The following is a 26176-nucleotide window of genomic DNA, read 5'->3' as shown; positions in this document are numbered from 1 at the left end:
ATAAGACACCCATGTATCTGGGGAAGGCCACAGTGACTGAGAGCAAGGATGAGGAATAAAGCCAGGAATATGTAAGAACTGAAGTGTTACACACACGAGGGCTGAGAGTTAAATTGTCAAATAACTTACCCTTTTTAAGTATTTTTTTAAATTTGATTCTCATTTGTGACTACAATCCACAACTTAGTCTTAGTTCTACCCATTCCTTGGGCCCTAAAGCGGTGTTTCCTAAGCCTATCTTACTCTCAAAACTCAGCTAGCCACTATGTCCAAAATTACTATTATTATCAGCAAGTCCTGGAGAGTTACAGGTCGATCACATTAACTTGAATTTCCAGAACAACAGCAGAAAAGGAAACAAACCCAGAACTATTCATAGACATTTAACAGGTAACATCATAAGCTAAGGATCAACATAGATTTGTTAAAAAACAACCAACCTTAATTTCTCTCTATTACATGGTAGGTAGCAAACCTTGACAAAGGGAAGGACAAATGTAACAAATTTTGACTTTGGCCAGTGTTTTGATATTCTCTCAAATATAATTCTTATGAGCCAGTTTGGAGTACATGACTGAAATGGAACAACTGTAAAGATGGGTGTTGAAATGTTAGGAAAAGCTGCTTTTAAAGAGTAGTTAGTTAGTGATTCATTGCAAAATTGAATATGCCAAAAGCAGATCCATCAAAACCTGCCCAAATCTCCACTATTTAACATTTTCATTAATGATATGGACAGTGAAATAGAGAATATACTTATTAAATTTGCAAATTACATCAAATTATGAGTATTGCAGGCACTGTAAAGAAAATTACCAGAATTCAAAGTTATCTTGGCAACCTGGCATCTTAATCAATAGCGTAAAATAAATATGAATAATTTCCATAAAAAACATTATGAGGTAAATATTAAAAACACTACACGAGGTAAGTCAGATGCATGAATACAAGATGGAAGAGTGATCTGGCAATAGTTCTTTAGAAAGGGAACTGAAGGCTTAGCATATTAAACTTCAGCATGTTCTAATTATGTCATCATACTGCAAAAGTAATTGAATATATCAATTCATGACACAATGTGACCTTCACATACTGCTCAGTACCAGTAAGGCCTCAGCTGAATCATGATGTCCTATTTTGCACATTGCTCATTAAAGACATGGACCACGTGTACAGAATCCAAAAGAAAGATCTGGCAATAAGCAGAAATTTGTAAGCATGACTTATGAAAAAATAAAGAGAAATATGTTAAAAGGTCTTTTACCAAAATAAGGCTGTAGTCAAAAACCTGTGTAAATTGGGTAAAGTACTGGGTAACATCCAGCCTTACTTTCTATGATTCATGAAGTGATCTGATGGATGTCTTAGTATAGTCACAAATACATTCTTAAGTGTTATAACTTGAAAAACTTTAACCTCTAGATTAAGGTAAAACTCTGCTACACATTTGATTAAAAGTGAAGGAAGCAATTTCCTGACATCGCCACTTAAATTTTAGAAGCTTAATGTAAGTAATTCTTTTCAAATCACTGTGGCATTTACTAATGTGATAAAGTATTATCAGGTTATAACTTAGGTAATTAAAACAAACTGAGCATATTATATGCTATGATTAAGAAATTACGGAATATCAAAACAATGGATTAAGTTATCCTGTACAAATGCCCAAAGTAACTTCATGAACCACTGATGATTAATATTGTATGCACTGGACTTATTAAAAAACTACTTTGGCTAATTGTTGTAAACACAATTTAAGACAGATTCTCAAAGCAGCTAGTAGAAGTGAAGCAACTAAAAACTAATATAACAAGTTCATTCTCTTTATAATATTAAAAGCCTGTCACATGGATTAATTTTATGTAGCATACTTAAGTAAAATTTTAATACACATCTGCTGCTACACATCCAGTTTAGTCTTCCTCAACTTAAAAAGTACATCTATTGTACTATTCTGTCTAGTGATAATGCCTTAATCTTGACTTCCAAACACATAAGGTCTAACTTCATTAGACTAGCTTAAAAATAAAAAGAATACTGAGAAGAGGAATGTAACAGCATATGCTATTTGTCCAGAAATAAGTGCAAAGATATGCTAACAAAAGTGATATTTTTAAATTAAGAACTGTTAGTAATTATAGTTAGTTCACTTAAATACCTAATTTCCTTCCTTATTTTTGCCTAAATTAGACATTGCTGGAAATATTACATAAGTTTTATAGAAGCATATATTCAACTTCTGACAATGCAGTTCAGCAAAGCTGAAGGTAAGTTTTCAGTTGACAGGACAAGTGCGACTGTCTATTAAGTGAAGCAGTAAGTGGAAAAAGGGAAGTGCTAACACCATTGTAGTACAAGAAGCAAGACTATTGTGTTAGCTACAGCATTTACATGTCACAAGGATGTCTTCTCACTGCTGACCTTAAGGTGTCTGCCTTAGCCAGCTAGTCTTCCTAACTGATACAAAAAAAATTTTTTTTTTTTTTTCTTTGAGAGGCAGTTCAGAAGCCTGACCCTGATGCTCCAAATTGCCCTCTGGAAAAGCTTCTTATTCTTTGGACCGTAAGGAGTAGTCAAACTAAAAGTCTTGAAGTCAAGTGAGGTGAGTACCCCTCAGCTTGAAAGATGTTTTGAAAGGCAGCTATGAGACTGATTCAAGGTCTCTGGAATCTGCCATAATGAAAAACTTACCAGGAGAGTGCTTATGTTCTGTAACTACTCAGACAGGAAGATGACAAAGGCAAAGAGAAACACTGGAAGCTGGACTAAGATCAGAATGACAAATAAGTGTTTATTTGCATCAGTGAAAGTAATTAGCTGGGAACAAAAAGCTTTTACAAGAGGACGGGTTTCCTTTTTACAAAATAAGGCTGTTACCTCAAGTAAATTTTTCAACTCACCAGTAGAATTAGCAATAAGATTACCAGACAAGATTGTATGACTCATTTGTGTGAAAAGAAAGCAGCTTCTAACAGTAGCTCCTTCTAAAATTTATGAACATAAAGATTGTATTCCTTACCTATCCTGATGAACAACACAATAAGCAACTAACTTGGAGTTAACAGGTTAATAAAATAGGGATTCATCTACCTACATGTTACAATGCTACTGTCATCTTCCAAGAAAAGTTGACTTCCCTACACCACAACAGAATTTGTGCTACTTTTATCAAGTCTCTCAGGAGAGACCACAGGATTTAGGAAAGTAAAATCAAAACATAGGTTTGCAAACCTTTATTCAGCTGCCACATAATTGAGGGCATCCATAACACTTTATTAGAGATCTACTTGCGGACACGCTCATAATCACCTCAGCTACGGCAGAGCTGGGTGAAGTGCCTGTCTCATTCCACTGGGAAACACAGAAGAAAACTCAGAAGAGTCTCAATTCTAGATGGAAGTCCCAGATTGCCAAATATGTACCAAATCAAGGCCCAGATAAATTGAATCAAGCAGTCATATTTTCATTTAACACAACAGAAAGATCTCCCCTCCTCTTACAGAGATACAGCAGCCCTTACTCAGGATACAGACTTTAACGTTGTTTACTTTCCTGCCTGGAGCAATACAAAACCACCCCTCCATTTTCCTAGGAAATATTCTGCTCAGTACTAATGACAAATTTTAACTCAATCATCAGAAAAGAACCTGAAAAATAGCTCACAGCTTGATAGTTACTGGCAACCAAATGGAAAGAGCCAGATTCCAGGATTTTCTCAAAGGAAAGTTCAAAATACACGGAAAGAAATTTGCAAGTCTGAATAGGATTTAAAAAGCAAAGAGTTTCTATGCAGCTCTTCTTGAAGCAAAAACTAGACACAAGAACTCATCCGTATGAGTGAAGGAAGGTTCTTCACTAAGTTTTGGTGATCAGTTTTTCTCTACTCTGTATGAGGGTAGCAGGAGAAAACAACTGTGATCACAGGCTTCTGGGTACTTGTGGAGCTTGAAGAGTTTAGGTCAGGTCAAGACCCTTCAAGCATCCAATGACAGGATTGCTAAGTTTACCATTAAAATAGCATTAAAAAAATAGGAAAATACAATTTAATCTGACTTTGAACTATATGCTCTGTTTGGTATTAGAATAGTTTGTATTATGCAAGAGTACATTAACTACTGTGCCATTAGACAATGATAAAGGAAATCATAATGTAACTCAGACCTTTCAATCTGCTAGTACTGTATTGACCTGAGGAAGACTGCTTTGCTCTTATCCTTCATCATCTTATTGTTTGTACCTAAGTATACCTGCTAACTAAAATAATTTTTGTAAACTTTCATTTACTTTTATTTCTAAAAACCAGAAAATATCTGTTTTATTCTTTTCAGTTTCTATTCTTTCCGTACTTATTTTTATTCTTCTCCAGTACTTCTTTGGAAAACGTAGTTTAAATATGCTTTCATAACAATTACAAGTATTAATTAGGAAATACTTTATTTCTTTTCCCACCACCACCCCCAACATCAAGAGTGGACAATCTAGCCAAGAATAAATACTGCTAGATCAACATTGAGGAATACTGGGAAAGAAATGGGTGCACAGGATAATTACAGAAGTGGATAAAGGGGGAAAATTTCACTAACCTGGGCAGTCAAACTGCAGCAGATGTTGAGATCTGAAGGGAGATAAATGCAAAGATTAGAAAAGCAAGTAAAGCATGGGAAGCCACTGAAGATTTGGGGTCTCAGAGATACCTGCTTAATAATTACATTGGACCTTTACAAAACTAGTGCCTTGTTAGTCTTCCATTGGAGACAGAAATATGGTAGATTAAATGGATGAGAAAGGTAATAGTGCTAAAACTGACAGCTATACCTACAGTTTTAACTTTTTTAGATTATCTACAGCATAGAGAAATATCTGTTTAAGACAGTTATCTGTTAGTACTGGACATACTTTAAAATATACTATCCTGTCATTACAAAACAGACTAACAGCAGATTCTGGGAAATAAAAGATGTAGTAGACTTCAGACAAATGACTGATGTAGGAGATCTGAAGAAATGAACAGGTTTCTTGAACAGCAGCCCATGAAAGCAAGTGAATGTAGTGATGGAGGCTGATTTTTTGTGTAAGAAATCCAGACATATCAATTAGATATTAAACATTGTTTTACACAACATTTTAAAAGTAGCAAATTTATAACATAATACAAGTGGTTCACAAAACAGAGACAGTACTTACCTGACAAGAACTTTATTTCTTTAAGATGTGCTATGTGTATGCACTTTACTGTGGATATGTATGTGTTTTACATGTTTAAATTTAGAGATTTTTGGTTATTAGAGTACATACAGTATACATCATACTTTTCATCATGCTTTGCACTCAGACATAAAGGACAGCATTTATATCTGCATCTCCACTAGGGAATCCAGGGGCATAGGACTTAAAGGGAGGAGAGGGGTGCAGGATTAGGACTGTGCAAGGTCTAAAACTCCTTTCTGCTATGGCTCCTTGAGCAGATGCACATCCCACTACAGAACACAAAGCAACTACCACTGTCTATGCAGAGATGACCACCCTTGCAAGGATAACCACTGAAACACTGGTTTCTCAAATGAGGAGTCTAATCTAGAGATGTCACACCTGACAAGATTTAGGTAACATATCATCAGCAGCGGAGTTTGAGCTTGAAGAGTTACAAAAATATTTGTAAGCAATATTACAGATAATGACTAGGGTCTTGCTGAGCAGAACATAACTCCTGCAATGAGATTCATCCTAGCTATCCTATAGCTTGTCCCAGTATGGCAGCTCAGATCTGCTTGGAGAATCTTGGGTGGTTTCTATACCCTCTGTATTTTCCAATATAGCTGTTCTTAGTGACCCAAAGCTTTTGCTTGGGGAGGGTGCAGTTTACAAGTGGAAAACGGCTATTTTTCTGAATGGGCAGAATAGAGAGACTGTTTTGTCCTGAATAGAAACTGAGTATATGGAAGTGAATACAGTTTTCAAAGTACACAGTACGAATCTCAATTAAATTCCTACAAAAACTAGCTACAAAGGACCTCATGAGAGCTTGGCTCTTCATTTCTCCAAGTTGATTGCACAGGAAGACAGGTTTTATTGGCACATGTTCTAGGGGGCAAAGGTTCAAACATTGAGTTTGCACAGCAGAATCTGATCTCTTATTAACAAAAACAAGACACATCACTGATGCAGAGTAAGAAATGGGTAGAGACAAGTCAAAATAGCTGGCTAGTAAAGAACAGAGCTGAAGAACAAAGCATCCTAGTTCAAGGCAAACCAAGGTGATAAAACAGTTGTAGCACAGTTAAATCACATGAAGGCAAGGATCTTAGGCTACAGAGGGGAAAAGGGACGGGGGCATCAAATCTGGCAAAAATCTGCATCATCTATAATCCATATCAGCAAGTCCTCCTGTTCCCTATGTTGTTTCTAAAGTAAAAAAAAAAAGGACTTTTTAGCTAAAGAACAGGAACAAAATGGATGTTCCAGCAAAAGATATGAAGTATAGACCAGTAGACTATCTTTTCGTCCAAGGACAGATTATGTGGGCACAGCACTAGACCCAACAACTGCAACATAACAAACACAGAAGGATCTAGAGACAGACTAAGCCACACAGAAGACAGACTAATATTTATCTGAGGTGTCTGATTTTGTGATACTGCCTAGAAAATGAGTTTGTGTATATGCATTAAGTTTATATGACTAACAAGTACTTTACAAAGATTCCAACCATCTCCATGCCCCTCCCATGAATCAAAATGTGTGTCTTAAGATACTAAAGATTTTGAATGCAGTTTGGCTTCCATCTGAGAAGCAGACTGCCTAAATTATTTAGCCTTTAAGTGCCCATCATCTGTTCCGACAAGACATATCTGAAATACACTGCTTTAAAGCTTCCCTATACAGCAGAAGGACCATGACCTTTCTCTCCAATAATAGAAAATACAGTTGCAGTATTGCCCATAGCTGTCTAAGCCCAGAGATTGCCTAGAGAACAGATTCATGAGTGCTGAAAGACAGTTTACATTGAGGGTACTGTTATCTGTCACTAAAAACAGTAAGCTTCCCCCCCAGTGAACTAGTTACCCTGGATGTCAAAAGGAGGTCCCCCACAGACACTTACTAAACTCTTCTAGAATTTCAAGGCAGCAGAAGCATATATATATATATAAAGAAGCATATATATAAAAAATACCTGCCTGTGAAACAGGCCAACCTTCAACAGCCTATATGTAACCACAGATGTAGCCTGGCATGTGGCACAATGCACATTTTCACTGCTGTGTTTTGATTTGCAATCCTGAACAGGCTCTAGAACTTACTGCAAGAGATGTACGCCCTTGCAAACATGGAAACCAAAGAGGCCACCATAACCTTCATTATGCCAAGGGAAAACATTTGACTTCCAAGGGTTTAAAAACCCTGTTGAGCTCTTTGATGAGGTCTCTAAATATTTCACCACTATTTTTTGTATAGAAGATCTGTCTGTATTAGTCAACTACCTCAAAGACCTGGGTTAAAATCTTCAAAGCTGTCAATAATTCAAATAACAAGGGCCCTGGTATCGTTAATGGTTTTGACCTAACACAAGCTAAGGAATTTCACCATGTGGTAATATAATGGAAATGTTGAATTCTGAAAGTTAAGACATAAGAACCAGTCTCTCAATTACATTTTACTTCAGTTTGCAGATGAACAGGTTTCCCCAAAACTATTTTTTGGAGATGAAAGCAATGAATTTCCTATTTCCCAAGAAACTTCCTATTGTAAAAGATATAATTGGAAGGAGAACTGAAAGAACATGGAAGGTAATGAATATGAGCCAACTGAACTGGGAGGATTATCCAGATGAAAGTGAGGCCAAGATGACTGGGTATGCTGGGTAATGCCAACTCTAATGCTCAAAATGGGCCAAGTGGTCTCCAAAGGAGACAGCAAGGTACTCTGTCACAGCTGTTTGTGGACAGAGCAGAGCAGGGGATTACTGGCCTAGTAAGAATGTTTGTCATCACTGACACTTCTTCCCAGAAGAGAAGGCTGCTAAACCGATTACCTTCATACAACATAACAGCACGGGGAACAAAGAATCTCCTCTGAATTCTTCCAAATATAGTGTATTCCTGGTTTTCAAACAGCAAAGCAGAGGACCTCAGAGGACATATACACTATGGTGTATTTTTATTTCCCAGTGAAAAACAGCTACACAGTGTCCACTGCTGGCAGCCAGCCTTATTTAGAGGCTAAACCTTCATTCATACAAAGTTTCACCAGGAATCTGAAAAGATAGTTTACCAGCAGAGCTAGCAAATCTCCTATTTTCAAATAGGATGCCAGCAGAGCCTAAGAGTCTGTACCTAACAGACTCTTTCTGGAATATCTTTTAGCTGGCCAGCTGCTTGGATGCCTCTACTTTTCATTGTGAGATGCATTTTTTTTTCTAGTACAGTTGATGAAAATCTTAGAGCAAAATCCAAGATGATGCTTTGTTTCTCAGTAGCAGTTTCTAGAATCTGAGGCAGTAGCTACCTATTTTTTTCCCAAGCATGAAGTCTGTAGTCTCACTTCCCTGTTCCTTGGAGGTCCAGCTGAACCTATTCCTGGCACGTGCAGATTCAGAGCAGCAGTGAGACTCTGAATCTTCAGTATCTCTCTATAGAAGAGAATAAATCCAGTATTTAAAATCTGTCTCCCAAGACAGATTCTCCCAAGGAAGTTGTTGGGAAAAATAACCATTTTTTCCATATTTTAAACATGAAGCACACAGACATAGAACACATGCATTCCACATAGCTAATGCTAACCAAAAATCTCTACATATCCAAGTATATACCCATCATGGAATATGAATGTGGATAAGCATCACTAGGAAAAGTCAGATTTACACAGTAAATTAAGAAATAGGCAGCAAAGCATGGTGAGAAAAATAGAAATCTATTCTTCCTGAGCTATTCTGAAGTTTTAAGAGTACAGTCAGTATTATGGTAACTTCCATATTATCAATTAGTGGGTCGCTTCATATACAAGCCTATAACCATAGTTAAACAATAAGCCTAATTTTCAAATAGATCTGGCCATTCCTTAAGAGTATTTTCTTTATAAAAAAGATTTAGTCTTAGAAAGGTAAACTTTATCGACTTTATCAATACACATTTTTATTGCATTATCTACCACGTTTTTTAAAAGTAAAACATGTAATAAATATCTGCACTATTGAATTCAATTCAGTTTTTCATCCTGCAAGGCGTCAAACACTATAAATAAGACAGGACCTATCATTAGAAAGAGGCATTGAATAGAATAGAACTGCTAAACCAAACCATGCCTTTGTCTGAAACTGAGTTAATGGAGATACTGTAAATATCCCAAGACAAATTAATGCAGGACAAACATTGCACAGAAAGTGTTAAGATGATATTCTCAGTCCTACCAGTATTCCTCAGTGGCTGAATATTGCTATATCAAAACACAACACAATACTGGGCCACTTTTTTGTAACTGTGTCATAATTAATATAGTCCTAAACTCATACTGAACCTCAGTAGTGACCTTAGTCACTGCTTAGAAAAGACAAAGCAGTGACAACATCCATTTTAAGCAGTATTTCTTTTCACCCCACTAAATAAAGCACAAAAAGCAACAGTGTATCTTAAATTACTCAACATGCGACTTGATACCAAGTTTTAACAGAATTGACTTGACTTGTAAGAATTAAGGATGTATGGTCCTTATGAAGTAAATACTTTTTAAAAAGGTAAGAGAACAGCACTAAATGCTTACCATTAGACTCCAATTCCTGAAAAACAGCTCTGTTTATTAGCAGAACAAGCACAGGACAAGAGGCAGCACAGAGACTAGGTATACTTTCTTTCAAATATACTTAATATTCAAATATACTTAATCATTCCCTTGTGAGATAATCCTTATTAAAAACAACTCTGAAAGTGTTTTGCATTAATCTGAGATTTCTGGTTTGGACTCCCAATTTATACCTGAACAGACGTAGTTTTTTATTTGGCTATTTGCCTATTTTAAAGACATCCGAAGAAAAAACTATTAACCCCTGCAGTTTAGACTAGATTTAAAATTGAGAGGAATAACAACTGTTTGATTTAGTAATCCTATGAATTCAATCTGAATTAATGCTAAAAGTCAAAACCTATTTATAGCATTTCCCCCAACCCAATTCTTCAAAGTCACATGGAATGGAACACCTACTAAGGGAATTTGACATCAATTAAACTGGAATAAGAAGAGTTCTCTCTTTTTGGTTCTCCCCTGCAAGAGCCAAAAGAATTATCATGCCTATTTTGTGTGCAGCTGATATCTACGAGTCAGGGACTGGTAATTCCTGCCAGCTCCTTGATATGAATCCTATCTAGCATGCCATATAATTAATTTGTTTATTTGTTAATTTTAGAGTCTAGTTCATCAGCAGGTTATTTTCTCTGGTTTTATCTGCTTTTACTTTATGTAGCAAATACAACACAGCTAGTTAAAATTGCTAAGACCTGACTAATTCTGTTATTCCAAAACCCAAAATAAGCTTTTATTTCTTTCTTATTACAAGTTTCACAATATGCATCCCTCCTTTCCAATATGCTTCAGAAAACACAAGAGAGACACAGAAATCAGGGCTGGCCTCAGATGCACTCTGGAGACCCTGCCCGGGACCTTAGGGGCTCCTCTGCTGTGCCAAGCCAGCAGACAGCAGCTGGTGTGCAGTGACTGGAGCTCACCAAGTCTGCAACCTCCAGCTACCATGGACCGGAGTGGTGACAGCCAGCAGGGCCTGCGGCACTTGTCTCTCATCACATGGTCAAGAGTACCCAACACTCTGGCAGAAACTGCCCTTCCAGGTGGGAAAAACAGGACTTGATAAGTACAGGAACCAGGTCTGAGGGCTAAGGGAAGAGTTGTGGGCATGAGGCTCCGTGAAGAAGTGGTTTTTTCTTAGGGGACTTGAAACCAGCATTCCCATTCAAGCAGTCCAGCTGTTGTCAGCCATCCCTAACAGTGGGAAAGTTTCAAGAGTTTTAGTGTAACTAAAGCTGTCACTTCTCCCAGTATCATATCCCTTTACCAATACTGCTACAATTTTTAAAAATGCAGTAAGTAATGGAACAATAGTAACTTTCATTTTCAAACCTGAGGAAAGGAATCCCTGGTTTGGTAGATGTACCAGCAAATTTTTTTCCTTATAGCCTTTGACTTATCTGGAATTACGTACGTTTATGGAATGGAAGTACATAAAAATGTGGGTTTTATCAAAAGCAGACAAAACTAGGATAAAAAAGTCCAGAGCTATCTACTGGAGTTGAAGTGTCAGTGTTGAAGGGCAGACTCCATGCTGTTCCTTCATAAACAATTCAATTCACTGTCTCAAATACAGATCCACAGAGACCTTCTAAGGTTTTAAATAGTCTGCCAGCACACATCACTGCCCACCAGCAATTAGTGCTATGGTTCTTCACTTACTCATGTTTTTATAAAAATAAATACCTCTCAACTAGAGATTTTCCTTTCTTTTTGAAATTAAATTTGAGTTAAAAGGATAAATATTTGCTTAGTTCTAAAAGTAGACCCAAATTCTTGAATAAGTTTAGGTTTGCGTAGAAATAATTACAAAAATGATGGGTTTAGCTGCGAGAACACTTCATTCTTTAAGCCCAAGCAGCAAGTTTGTTGACCTACAAGTGCCTTCTCCAACCCAGCGATTCAAACTCCTGCTTCGTGTCACAAAAATTTCTCGTACTGAGGATACATCCATCCTTGGTAATCATGTACAAAATAATTATAAAAAACAATCTTGAATATATGACCTGCAGATATTAAACTCCTTTCATCCTGATCACTTATCTAAGACTGAAGGTTAGAAAAATCAGATATGTTCTGGAAGTGACAATACTGCTATTTATTAAATTCAAGTTTTAGTTTTCCATTTCAACATCAGTAAAGCTAGGAATTATTTTATTAAACTATTTGTATGTCGAGCTTTCTGAAAGCTTAGTGAGCATTAACATAGTACTTAATGGATCATATACATAAGCAAACAGAAATCTGACATTGATGGTACCTACGGAGTTTCTTATCAGTCTAAATAAGCACATGAAATTTTATACCAGTTCATAGTGGTTCTTACCATCCCTATCATACTCACTGATGAAAGTTTGATTTAGGCTTTAAATATTTCTGAGTATGGTCAAGAGTTCTGGGTACATAACACAAGTAGTACCCCAAACCTCCATGGATTCTTTGTGTATATTGAAAGGTACTTAAAATAAATTTTGGATAGAAATTTGAATCATAATAAGATGTTTTAAAATATTAAAGAAAAAAGTCAAGCTATTTTCCATTTAATAATGCTATCAGCAAAGCCAAGAATGAAAACTAAGCATCTTGTTTAGAATAGTTTTATTTAAAAGTAGTGGAAGCTTACTATGTTTTGTTTAAGAAGATTTTCTCTGATTTACAAGAGGACCAGAGAATTATACAGTAAAATTGAGTATTTAGAGACAAGTAAATTAAAACAAGAACTTGTGGGTTTCAGGAGGTTTTGATAATAAAACTTATCAGTGAAGAGCTCCTAAGAGCTGATGAAGCTTCCCCTCTCAAAAGTGGCGTACAAAGCAAACTTGACTACCATTGAAAATTTTATGTTATAGTTAAGCTTCATGGTTCCTCTGAACCTCTGAGCAAAAAAAGAAGTGCTGGAATTTAAGTCTCTTACTATAATTGAGGTAGTTTTTTAGATGTTAGATTCTAACTGTAGTTTGGAATAGTTTTATATTGTTATCAAACATTATGTTAGAAATAGCCTTGATCGAGTTGTTTTCAAGTACTAGAGCTGTATTTCGCAATCAGAATTTGTGCCAATCTGATACGGGGGGGGAAAGCACTCAACAGGAGTGAACGCACACTCTAAAAATAAAAATCTATATAGTATTAAAAAGATAAATTACAAGCTTTTTTCTTAAATATATTTCAGAGGTTCTATGCCTCTATGACTGCATATATAGCCATGTTCTTCAGTTCTTTGCAAGTGTTAATCAGTTACAATCTATCCAATAGCTTTCTCTACAACACTTCTACTCCTCTGAACACTGTTTTATTTCAAAACATCTCTACAAAACTTATGGGGACATAGCATAAGATGTTACCAATAGCCTAGTCATCCAATTGTATAGTCCTTTGAAACAGTCTAATTCTATGTGTTATAGAGTAAGATCTACATGATTAAAAACAAGAACTAGCCATGAATAGAAGTCAGTTTACAGCTGCTCAAACCAGCCCCACCCTAAGGTAATTTTTAAAATAAATATCTGATGCAGAGTCAGTAATCTAACCAATGTATTACCAGAAAGCAGTGACACCTCTTGCTGCATATATTGCATACAAACCCATGGGCTTTTAAGGAGTTAAGATTTTTGACAGAATTCAAGACATTTATTATCATGAATCTTACTGTTCTATCATGGATGAATAATAAATATTAACACAATCCTTCTGTTTTCATAGTGGGTACTAGTTCTACTAGTCCAGGAGTATTTGATAAAGAGTATGAATATAAGGATGTTAATAGAGCATCCCATTGCAGGTTGTGGGCTTTTTTCCTTTTCCCTTTTAAGCCTTTTTGGTTTGCACCAGTTCAGTTTGGACAGTACCACCAGGAAGCAGTTCAAAAATAAGTCACCATTTAAGTAATGCAATGGGTGCCAGCCAGAATCATTTCATGTAATGCATCTCCCAGTTGCATCAAAGTTTTAAGACTAACAGTGTACTAAAAAAATTCTGCTAGGGAAACAAATTAACTTTAGTACATGTATAGAAATGGCTAATTGACAGCTTCCCCATCATCAGAAGCTAAAGCTCTGCGTTACTGTAGATAGCAATAAAAGTCAGCTGAACTGGTAGCCAGAAGCACTGGATAACAGGATTAGTTGTATTATTGCTATAGTGGTAAAATACAAAGCTAGTGTTTGAGAGTCAGAAAAATCAAAGTATTTTGCTTTTAATAAATCTGGAAAACAGTCAATAAAATATACTCTAAAAATGCACATTTTAACAAACATACCTCAATTTAAAGGAAGAACAATTAGAAGCTTTACCTGTTTTCTATTATTTACTCCTTCCATTATTCCTCTGAAATTCACAAGTAGTATTGGCAATGTACGCAGCCAAGTACCAAAATAAAGAATTCTCTTTGGAATAGTACAGAATATTTTTCCAATGTTTCTTTTCATAGTTAAAGTATTTTAAAGCTTAGATTGAGAATGAGGAACTAAAATTTTAAACTGGCTCAACTAATAGTTCTGATTAGAGCCCTGGAATCTCTTAATCACAGACAACATCAAAATTAATTTAATGTTTCTCCCACCCACAACTTGCACTTTAAATATTGCTTCTTATCACCAATCATTTTCTTATTCCTTAACACAAAGGGAAAAAGGTGTAGTTTTAAATACATCATATGTAGGAAAAAACATGCACTTACCAAGTGAACATAAGGCACGAAGTATCCAAAAAGTGCAGCTGGGATCCCAAAAGCCCAGATACGGTAACTGAGAACTTTGAAAACAGAGAAGTTGCAAATCTTTTTTTCAGGAGGAAATTTGAACTTTCCCTTCTTTCCTCCCTCTTTGTCTTTGGCATTGGAAACAAGGGGTTTGTACGTAAAGCCAGCCAGGAACAGAACAAACATAAGGATGCAGAGGACCCGCAAGGTGTTGTATAAGCCAACGGAATCGATCAAAACTCGCAAGAGGAAGGGCAGTGACACAGTGAACAAGCTGCTGCCTGCAGTGACAATGCCATTCACCAGTCCAAGGCGTTTCTTGAAATAGTGCCCGAGAATGACCAAGGATGGCTGGTACGCAAATGAGCAGCCACAGGCAAATAAGATTCCGTAGGTGAAATACAGAGGTTCAATGGTGCTATATCAAAAGAGAACAGAAAAAAATCATTAGTGTTTTGTACAACACTATGCTCACATTCACCTACCATATGCAAGACAGTTTTTCAATGAATTGGCATTTACAGAAGTTAAGAGCTTGTATGTACTTATAGTTGAAATATACTGTGTCAACTTAATTCAGCAATTGCTCTTTTTCCACTAAAGATTTCATAGAATTCGCTGAACAGGTAAAAAAAAAGCAAAATTATATTGAAGTATAACATCAAATAGTCTGACTAGAAGAAAGCTTTAAAATCATTATCAGGGTGTATCAGCCAAATGTCAGTTCAACCATTGCTGGGTTGTTTCTTTTTCTTTTCCAAAGAAAATATATTTTTGATTTACAGATTTCTTCACTTTGCTAGCAGTTCAAACAATACTGAATACTCATTAACACAGAAAAATCAAGTATTTGCGTAGTTTATTACACTTATAGAAGCAGTAAATCATATTTACATTTATCTACTACACGATATTTTCCTTTTAGAACATTGACTTCTGTATCTGAACTATACTCCCTTAATTAACTGATAACATCATAGGCATAAATCATTATGTTACTTACAGTAAAATGAAACACTAAGAATGCACATTAACATGGTAGTAATCTAACAATTTACCTGCCTCTCAAAGTGCTCCTCAAATTCTAAAACAAAATTCAAATAAGTGAAAATATTTTTAAAGCCTTTATAAAAACTTCCTTTTGCATGCTTTTTTTGTGCCCTTTTTCCACTGAATATTGGGCAAAGATGACAGCATTTTGTTCAAAGGAAGAAAACATCTTTCCTTTTTTAAGACGTTTAGTTTATAACAAGACTGTTTTAGTATTCATCACTATCGTGAAGCGAGGAAGAAGAAATACTTCTCCAAGGTGCATTCTTTTAGTTTTTACCTCAGGTGTGGTAACAGGCCTCTTAAAACTTATCAGGAAGTGGAGTATTTTGTTTGCTTTAGGAAAAATGAGTTCAGCGAAATATTTGCGCTTGGATTAACCAAAAAATAAAATAAAAATCAGAAGCTTGAACAAGGAACAAGAAAACAAAGCTTTCTTTTTCCCATAAGTTATTCTAAGAATAAACATAAGCACTACCTACATAAACTCGGTACCTAAGACAGAATTATTTGTCTTCTGTTCTTGTAAATTTGTGGATATGTGTTCACATTAGGGGACATATGCCCAAACTAGACATATTATCTTAGAAACAGTGCCAGACAACATGGATATTCATCCATGCAGATCACAGCCAGCTCATGGCTATCTGGTTCAGAACACAAGCACAGAAAACATTTTCACAAGTCTGTATAGATACATTATCATTTATGTAGGAAACTTCTGAATTTTGCTTTTGATTGTTCTTGTACTTATTCTGCTAAGGGTGGAAAAAAGCAAACAGAGAACAGGAGGTAACTGTAGCTTATTTTCCTGCTATTCTTTACCCTATCTTCACTAACCAATTTCTGCTGATAACTAGAATGAGTAAATTTCCTGTTTCCTCATCTTCTACTGTGTATGTCCAACAAATCAGCCATTCTTGAACTTCTTAGGATTTATTTTGCAAATGTTAGATACATACAAATAAAGATACATAAAAATAAAATAAAGTTAGATACATACAAAAAAGTGTAACCTGAAGGAAAAAATAGAAAATCAACTACTGTTCAGGTTCTCAGTAACACAAAAAAGAACCAACATTTTCTTAAAGCAAATAAACCAAGTATATGTCACTATACCGAGGTTTTCACTATCTCGGTGGTTTGCAATTGGACCAGTAAGAATAGAAGAACACATCAATTTTGTCTGAAACAGTAACACCTTCCTGGAAGTCCTACTGCATATTTATCAACATTTAAACAGTGTTTTAAAAGCAAATGGGGGAGAAGAAGAGAAGACAAACAATGATTATGTACCTGCTAAAACACAGTATGCATCAAGAAAACAAACAAGAAGCTTATCCAGGACAATGCTGCTGATCTTATAGCATTAGTCTTGCTGTTGATGCATTTATAGATAGCGGTTTCTGTTAAATAGAGAGTGCTGTTATAAGGTTATAATATATTTTTTAAATTACTTTTGAAGCTGAAAGTATCACTTGGAGTTTCTACAAGTCATAGCTTGAAAGACAAATGAAAACAAATAAAACAAGGCTTCTACTCTAACAAAGTAACACTGCTTACTCCTATCATATTCTCTTGATGGGACCATGTAAAATCTATAAAATACTTTGAATGTAAAGAAAAGAATTTTTACCTTACAAAAGAACTTGAAAGGAGTCCAACAAATCCCACTGCAGCGCCAACAACAGCTACTTTTCGACAACCAAACAGGTCTGTGAATATGCTGACTATTGGAGAACAGAAGAAGACCATTCCCATAGAAAGAGAATTCACCCATGCTGCAGAATAGAAAAAGACAGCGTTTTAGAGGACCAAGTGATTTCAGCTTTCATCTAGTATTTATTTTAGCTCAGCAATATAATACCATAGATTAAAAGTGAAACAATTGGGTAATTGTTTTAAAAATATTTAAATACATTTTTGGAATATGTTTACCTAACATAATAAAAAGTAAAAGCCTGGCTCATTTACATAATCAACTAATTTAGACTTTATCAGCTCAAGGAATGCAGATAGATATAGAAGTTGTTTTGTTTTTTTAAACACAAGTATTCCTCTAGTGAGTAACCTAGTATTCAAACTGATGACAGGGCCATTAAAGATGCCTTTGAGGCTCCATATCCATTCTGACATCAATTAGCACATTTCACTTGATTTAATTTTAGACTTTAATGACTCTAAACAGCTAGGTTTGCTGAAAACAATTAAGTGTTAATTACATAGATCTAGATCATACTGAACATTAATGAGTAACATTAATCGTCTTTTATATTGTAATACATACATTAGGAATATGATTTTACTTTAAAACTAAAAGAACGTGAGCTACTAAAACCATTTCCATATATGATGGGAAAGTGTCACTACATCTAATACTCCTGCAGCTTTGCAGACATTGTTAAAACTGTACTTTGTTTATAAATGACTAAGATCACTAGATTCAGTTCAGATGAGTATACTGAAGTTTCAGCCAAAGGTGTGAGGTTTATTCCAAGTGTACCAAAAATCTTCAAATAACTTCGGTAGAAGATAATTTGATTCATTTAAAATTAGAAGTCAGCTTTCTGCTTTACTTCATGGAAGTGTTCATCATTTACCTGCTATCATCTCATCATTCTTCCAAATATGTGATACTGATATTACACTCAACAGTTCTCCCAGTGCAAAGGTAAATCAAGCTCTGTAACACAATAGTTACAAATGGGTAAATGCCCCCATCTATTTGGGAGCAAAAGAATATTGGTCTAAACAGGTAGTAGAAAAAACTGCTGATGCAAGATGCATTGGAAAAAATATTTTAACTTTTGAGTTGTATGGAAGATGAAAGAATTCCTTCAATCTTGAATGGGTTTAAACTGTGTAACTGGAATTTTGCTTAGAATATCTTTCCTAAAGACATAGTTAGATTAAATAATTGTGATTCAGTGATAAGGGCAATGAAAATTATCTGAAAAAATATAAGACCTAGTGAAGAGTATTTGCAAGTATGTCTATCAATACCAAGACTTAGAAGTAGCATTGTTAAAGCTCCAATGAGTCCTACACATTGATAAAGACACCATTGTGCAAGGCACTAAAGACAGAGCAAAACAAACAAGCAAACAAAAAATTGTTTCTTCAAAGAGTTTACAATGTAAATGAAAGACAAAAGGGAACAGATGGCTAGAGAAAAAACAGAAATGAGAGTACAAGAAATAAAACCTTTATTTTACAGCAAACAACAATCTCAATGAACCATGACCTAAGTGTTGGGGCAGGGAGGTGGGGGCTGTTACTGGGTTTTTTGAGCATGTGATAAATATAATCAAGTTTCAAGGCACAATTTGAAGAAGAGTAAGGTACTTTTATGGGTATTGGCTGCATTTCCTAGGTATAACTAACCCAGACAAGACAGCCCTACCAGACTTGCACCTCTGCAGCAGAAACTTGAGGTGTACAAAGGGAGAGCAGAAAGAACTAGAAAGAACAAGGCCCCCATAACAATGACTGAAAGGCAAAGACTAAGTTTATGCAAGGTCTGTCCTTTCTCTTCCTTTGCAGTCAAGGAAGGCTCAAATGCACCTTAAACGTGGCAAGAGATGACTTGGAGATCCGTCCCATGTTACAGCCCAGATGGCTCCTGATATCGCAAGGTAACGTTGTACCAACTGCAGTTTGTAAGCAGAAATTGGAGGGAGTAAAGGCTCTCACACAGGCTGGAGACCAGCCAGTTACAAAGCTTGTTAAGTCCAACTTCTACAAGACATCTTTTTACTTATCTTTCCCAGAGTTATATAGGCCCTGAGGTTCTGCTATCTTAAGGAAACTGCAAACACTAGGAGGTAGAACATCCATGACTTCTTGTCACCCCCTCTGAAATAAGTGATAGCTCCACCAACAACAACAGTCCCCAGTACCTCTACATGACTTGCAGAGCAGCACTAAGAATCACAGAGTACCTATGCCACCTGGCTAGTGTATCTTGCAAGGTCAAGAGAAAAGGCAGCTAAAGCTTCAGAAGTGGGCATTACAAGACTTGCTGTCATCAGATTCACAGTGGTATGAAGGGACCAAGGAACAGTTGAACCTCCTGCCAGCCTACCTGCCAAGGTATGAGAAGATAAAGGCAGCTGTGTTATGGGAATCCAATCTCACATAGGCAGGTACATGCACCCCATTCATGGGGACAAACAGGTAAAGAAACTGGGCAATTGAAACAGATTTTAAGTAGCTTACATGAAATCAGATTAAACCACTTCAGAGCCATAAAGTCCAGCAGTCCTGATTTCCAGTTAGCACAGGCCACAATTCTCCTTAGTGTAATCAAAGAGTTTACAGTACTTTTTAATAGCTTATAGAGCTAAAAATAATTGGCATATAAAAGCCTGAAGTGAAAACATTCAGCTCAAATGACATTCAATGAGCAACATGCTGACTTTGTCTCTTGATGCTTCCAGGTACTAATGAAAGAAATATGTCTTTCTTATCACTTGATTCTCTCTTCTTGACCAACAACAAAAGGCAGAGCCTAAGAGAGAGGAAAGGTTCCCTCTGATTTTAAATGCAACAGACAGTTAAGAGGAAGGACAATGGCCTTATCTGAAGCATTTCAGAAATAATAGTGCAATTAAGTTGCAGAAGTGGGAGCTCATGCTCTTCTACTTAGCTACCTAATGGAAACTGGAGCCCTTTAATTTACAACTGTAAGTTAATATGAGGCTCTTGGGTCCTACAGAAATATAATTTAGAGATGTTGTTGGCATATCTCATATGAACAGCTTTATTACTTGATGAAATGAACCTCACATGTATGCATTATTCAAGCAAATTTACTGTGTTCATCCTGTGAAGTCTAGCACCAAAAAGATATAAACAGAACAGAGTACATTTAAATCATAATTTCCTTAAGGCAAATAATTCTTACTGCAGTATGTTGTCGATCCTATGAAGAAGCTGATGGATATAAAATATATTCAGTAGATCCAAGTAATTTTTCACTTTGCTCAAGTACACTTTCAAGCATTCTGGCACTTTTTTACTCCACATGAAAAGGGTACAATGAATTGTCTTCCACATTTTTTAATAGAAATTACAACAACTGTCCCAAATAAGTAAAATGAAAAGTTACAAATGCAGCTTGCCAGGATGAGAGCTCTCTAGAGCAGTTATTACATATTAATTAAAACATTTTTCCTCCAGGCTATTGGCTGCTTTCCTGGCCACAAGCTGGCTATATACCAGAGCTGCTAATTCAGATACTAATACAGCACCTAATTGCTACATATAACTGTATTCATATTCATACACAAAACATTTTGATTGCCACAGAAGAAAAGCTATCCTTACTTTAAGGACTTGAGCCTTCCTTCAGGCACTGGAAGTTAAGGATTAGCTCCTCAAACATGTAGCTGCAGAATAACCAGTTCCCAAGTAACAGAAGTTATCCTTAAGATAAAAGTAGCAGACCAGAGAGCCTGTTGGTAGCATCTATACTGAAAAGTCTGTTTCTATGTCACTGAAACATGTAACAGATCAAAAAACCCCTTTATTATAACTAAAATTATTCCAAAATGAGAAGTCACAGCTACATGTTCTTCTCTTACCCATTTGCTAGAACTGTATGTACTTCACCTATAACCTAAGTATGTCCTCATATTTCTTTATTTCTCGGTTCAACTACAAAACTGTACCCCACCTATTCCACAAATATGCTGCCATTTTATTATGAGTCAGCCATATTTTGAAGTGTCTTTTGTCTTCAGCAATAAAGACAATATCTGAGCATTTACAAAATCATTCCCATAGTCACAGCTGGATTACATAATACATACTTATCTACCAAACTATGAACCAAGCTGTTAAATATTTTAGTTCATTCTTTAGACTCAAGCACCAGGACTTACAAGACAACAGAAAAGAAAGCATTAACACCATATTGCATTGGAATGCTTTATCATGCATAAATTTAAATTAAGGTTACTCATCCATAGCATTCCTCTTCACAATCAAAGTTTTTCTACGCTTTACAATAAGAATCTTATCAGTTTTATCCTCACAAGTATCTTTCAAGTGGTTGGCTTAACACAGTAATAACACCCTTCATTCTTTAATGAATGTCAAGAATTTTTTTTTTTTTTTTTAATATCTTCCCCTGAGAATCTTCTGGTTTCGATGGGGAAGAAAAAGCTACTTACTGTCTGGTAGACAAGTGATATGAAGTAAGTGAAAAGAATAATATTTAAATTGAGGATTCAAAAATTAAGTAAAAAAATTTTTTTCCCCCACAGTAAAAAAAATCAGATGTGTTTGTGTAGCTCACACAGCAAACCAAGACAGCAGTACAATTACAGCTCACTGGATACCTTGCAGAATAATCTGTTTGGCACTACACATACTAAGACAGAAGCACAGACTGTGGAAAGAGAGCAAGCTTTTACATTTGATGTAACAGTCTCATGTGCAAAGACCTATAGCTACACTGTTTTTAAGCACTTGCGCAGTAGACTAGCCAACCATCTCTTTACCTTCTGCTTACTGTCAGACATCCTTCCTAAAAATAAGTTCTCCCACCATCTCACTGTGTGACCAGTACAGTAGTTCAGGCCATGCTACACTGCTAATAGTTTTAAGTACAAGTTATAATGATGCTGGATGAGAAATTCTTGCATTAACTCATAATGAGCAGAAAGTACAGAATCAGAGACAAACTGCTTCAGAGTCAATCTCTTGACTTACAAGATGGAAATAATACTTCTCATACTGAAAGTGTGAGAAATTCCTGTTTTGTGGGAAGTACTCTACAAAGATTTCTAAGAAACAAATTATTTTAAAATGATTGTGTAAAATAAACCATTAAGGACAAGCTCTATGAATGGCAGGTGTTTAAAAACATTTCATTGTCTCATACTGAAAAGGTTTGTGCAGAAGCAGCCTATTACAATAAAACCATAACGCAGAATTAATATAACTGCTTAAATAATGGCACTTAACTTCTGAAAGCTCAACTTCAATAGTATTCAGGAGGGTTCTCCTTGTACTTTATAAAAATACTTGGAGAAAAAAGGACAATATTTACAATATTAAAATCTTCGTGCTTCCATTAAGTTATTAGTTATGATTTATGCAAGAATAAGGAAGCCTGTATGTACTCTCCCAGCCTGAAATCATTAACAGCTGAGGGAATTCCTAAGCTAGTTTTTGTCTGGTTTGTTTTTTCCTAATAAAAAAATTTTGGACAATACTTTTTTTTCCAGTGTATTTATCAATATTATAGCAATTTCTCCTCCATGAACTGCCATCCTCTCCTGGAATACTTAAACATTTGCAACATCTTACAGCAAACTAACTCAACTATGGGCTGTGTCAAGGACTTCCACTTCTATTATGGCCATTTACATACAAGGATATTCTCTTCAGCAAAGCAGAAGATTGGCTTCCATAAGATTTTATGAGTGTAACTTGGGAATTTGAGAGATCTTCTTTTAGAGGAAACAGAAGTGGTTGTTCAGAGTTATTTCTGGAGACAATTTGCTTGTCTCCAGCTAGTATTAATAATTCCTTGCCTGCATAATCACATTTACATGGCAATTATTTTTAAGAATTGCAATATTGTGTAGATCAAAGACTGGTTTAGCCCAGTATCCTGTTTCTGACCACCACAAAATACTTAGACAAAGAACATTAGAAAAAGGGATAGTATCCTGCAATACTTTTTCCCTGGCTATGTCCTCCCAACATCCAACAATAAGCAGCTTAGAAACCTCCTAAGTAGAAAGTTGCATCTAACCATTCCTCAAGAACATTTAGTTCCATCAATATTGCTTCAGCTTCACTGCATTTTATTGTAATCAGTTACAGAGCATGCTCAAGCACCAGCACCACAAAAATAAGCTCTCCTTTATTTTGAACCTGTTCATGCTTTAATTGTTCTAAGAAATACAAATTAATCATCTCTGTTAAACTTCCTAGTGGAACCTATGATTTTATATACCTTTATCAGATCTGTTCATACTAGTTTCTTCGCCAGATGAAGCATGGTTTTTTACTTTGTATAGAAGATGTACTTTTCCCTCTTCCCCCTTTATATTCAGTCTAATTGTATTACACTGTTTCTGAAACGGGGTAGTCAAAACTGTATACAGTATTTAATGGGACAAAGGATAAGTTTTGTGCTAACATAACTTTTTTCATCCTCTATCTTCTAATTATCCTTCCTTTTATTATTTTTTTTTATTTTTGAAGTATCACAACTGCTTTGGAGTGAAGATATTTAGAAAACTATCCCTGACCTTATTTTCCCCCCAATAGTAACAACTGGTATATAGGTCATTTTCTTTTTTTCAGCATGTATTTGAATTATATTTCTCCCCAAGAGACACATGTACACTGAATTTAATCTGCCTATTAATCACTCAGCAATAACACAAGAACTCAGCAAGTCTAATGGTCAGCCACCAACAGTCATGTATGAGGACAAGCTACAAAGTCTGAATTTGTTCAGCCTGCAGATGAGAAGACCAGCAGCTCAAAAAGGAATCTAAATAGTGCCTCCAGACATCTAACAGGTGATTATTACAGAATAGAGCTAGTCTCTTTTCAGTAGTGCACAGTTACAGGGCAAAAACCAAAACTGCAATAAAAGGGTGTTCCAATTAGATGTTATGAAACAATTTTTCACCATGAAGGTAGTCAAACATCAGAATGCATGGTCCAGAGAAGCTGTGTAATTTCCATCCTTGGATATATTGAAAATTGACTAGCCAAGGCTGTGAATAACCTGATCTAACTCAGAAGTTCAACAAATTTTTTAACATGGCCCTGCTTTGAGTGAGGGGTATCAGACCAGATAACCAGAGTCTCTTCCAACTCGAGTTACTTTAAGACACTAATTTATGGAATAATACTATTCTAAGCCCCTGCTTCTTGAAAAACTGGTTTCTGAAGATCATGTTAAACATTAGCAGTTCTTCAGAAAAAAATTAGGTTGGCAATATTAGGCCAACCACCAATCCCTTGTTTGTGAATCTTAGATGTAAGAACTCCTTCAGGTAAGGAAAGACGTAAAACTAAGCCATAAGATTAATCCCCCTTTTTTTCCCCCCTTAGGAAATGGGAAGGAGTTGAGGGTATCCTTGAATTCTAAGCCAGAGATCCTTACAAGTAGATCTCAAAACCTATTGTTAGCATTATAGATGTAAGCTTCATTACTCAGAAATTCTGTATCTCCCTCCTACTGATGCACTTTTTCCATCAGTATTGTTTTATTCTTGTTGCCTGTGCCCAGAAGCACAGGATTACCTTTTGCCTAAGGCAGTCTGGACACGTCCTCCATTATCTAATTTTCTTTCTCCACAGAAAAGCTAGTAATTTCCAAAAGAGGGAATTGTTCAACAGATGTTAGGTAACTGACAGAGCAACCAAACCGTTAGACCCAGCAACTATCAGAACATCCTCCCATGTTCAGAGAGCCTCTGTAGGTCAGCCTCCTGGAAATTGCCAACTCTATTTTTTTATCCAACCTATCACTACTCAAAGATGACATCAAAGGCCTTGCGCTACATACCTTGCCTGTGAAAATTGTTTCAGAGACTGCTCAGTAGCTTCTCATGAATTCTGAGGAATTTCATTAATTGTGGGTGCACAAGGGAAAGCAACTGAAATTCCACATACATGTTCCCATTAGTGAGCACTCCACAGATCACAGAACAGTATGTCAGTAGAAAAGGAAAGCAGATGTTGAAATGCATGTATTGACACATTTAGAATTCTTAGTGTCAAAAGAGTACATTGCTTGTTCTGCTCAAGTAATCTGTTGATTCCATTAGAGAAAGTCTGTGTATAAGACTAAAAATAACTTTATGACATAATGCTGCCACAGGAAGTATCTTATACTCTGAACTCAGGTTACATGACTACAGCTTTCAGTTTGCTTGCTTTCAAGTATATAGTTTGCAGATGTCTGAACTAGGCTCTCCCTTAAAGCAATACTATCCAAAAAACAAACAAAAAATATTTTAAAATTTTAATTTAAATTTGTATATTTTGGACAAAAAATTTAGCACAATGAAATACCATCTCTTTTGGACAAAGCTATCTGGAACAGGCTTTAAGAATCAGAATGATCTATAAAGGATCTAATCAGATTTCCACAACACTCAAAGAGATCATGGCCAATACACAGATTTATGAACAAGGGACTAGTGGAAGTATCCAACAGGAATAATTTTTTCCCCCCATTCTTTTTCTTGTCCCTGAGGAACAAGTCTTTTACTGAATAACCTTATTACTGAAACATACTGGTAGCTATAATGAGTCAGAAACCAAGAACTATACATGACCCACTGGATCCCAGTAAAGAAGTCTTTGAACAAACACCCTTTTTCTGTATCACAAGCATGAAAGCATAACCTCTCTTTTCAGCAGACATTAAGTAACTATCAGACAACCTGAATTAGTTTATTCTCAATGAAAAGATTGAGCTCAGATTTTACAAATAGCTGTAAGCTTTCCTGTGCTTATGCATAGCATCTCTTCAGTATACATGCCTTTGACAGTTCAAAATGATACTTCAGGTTTGTATGTGCCACTTTGATCTTGATGCAACAAGGTGGAAAGCAGTGTAAACTTGCCAATATGTTGTAAAATTAGAAAAATAAG

General features: G+C 35.8%; 1 protein-coding gene and 1 long non-coding RNA gene across 2 annotated transcripts in view; both read right to left on the bottom strand.

Moving 5' to 3' along the window:
- Positions 1-26176, bottom strand: part of LOC142600977 (uncharacterized) — a 523379-nt gene that overhangs the window by 281430 nt on the left and 215773 nt on the right. The window lies entirely within an intron of this gene.
- SLC16A10 (solute carrier family 16 member 10) overlaps positions 1-26176 on the bottom strand; it is a 74536-nt gene that overhangs the window by 12037 nt on the left and 36323 nt on the right. The window contains exons 2-3 of the mRNA XM_075747902.1: positions 17175-17319; positions 14468-14906 (exon numbers count right to left, since the gene is read on the bottom strand). Coding sequence (XP_075604017.1) covers positions 14468-14906; positions 17175-17319 — 584 coding nt within the window. The remainder of the gene's footprint in view (positions 1-14467; positions 14907-17174; positions 17320-26176) is intronic.

This window comes from Balearica regulorum, chromosome 3, assembly GCF_011004875.1.
Source record: "Balearica regulorum gibbericeps isolate bBalReg1 chromosome 3, bBalReg1.pri, whole genome shotgun sequence".
Taxonomy (NCBI): Eukaryota; Metazoa; Chordata; class Aves; order Gruiformes; family Gruidae; genus Balearica; species Balearica regulorum.
Note: the sequence above shows the minus strand (reverse complement) of the source record. Positions and strands in the feature narration are given on the sequence as shown.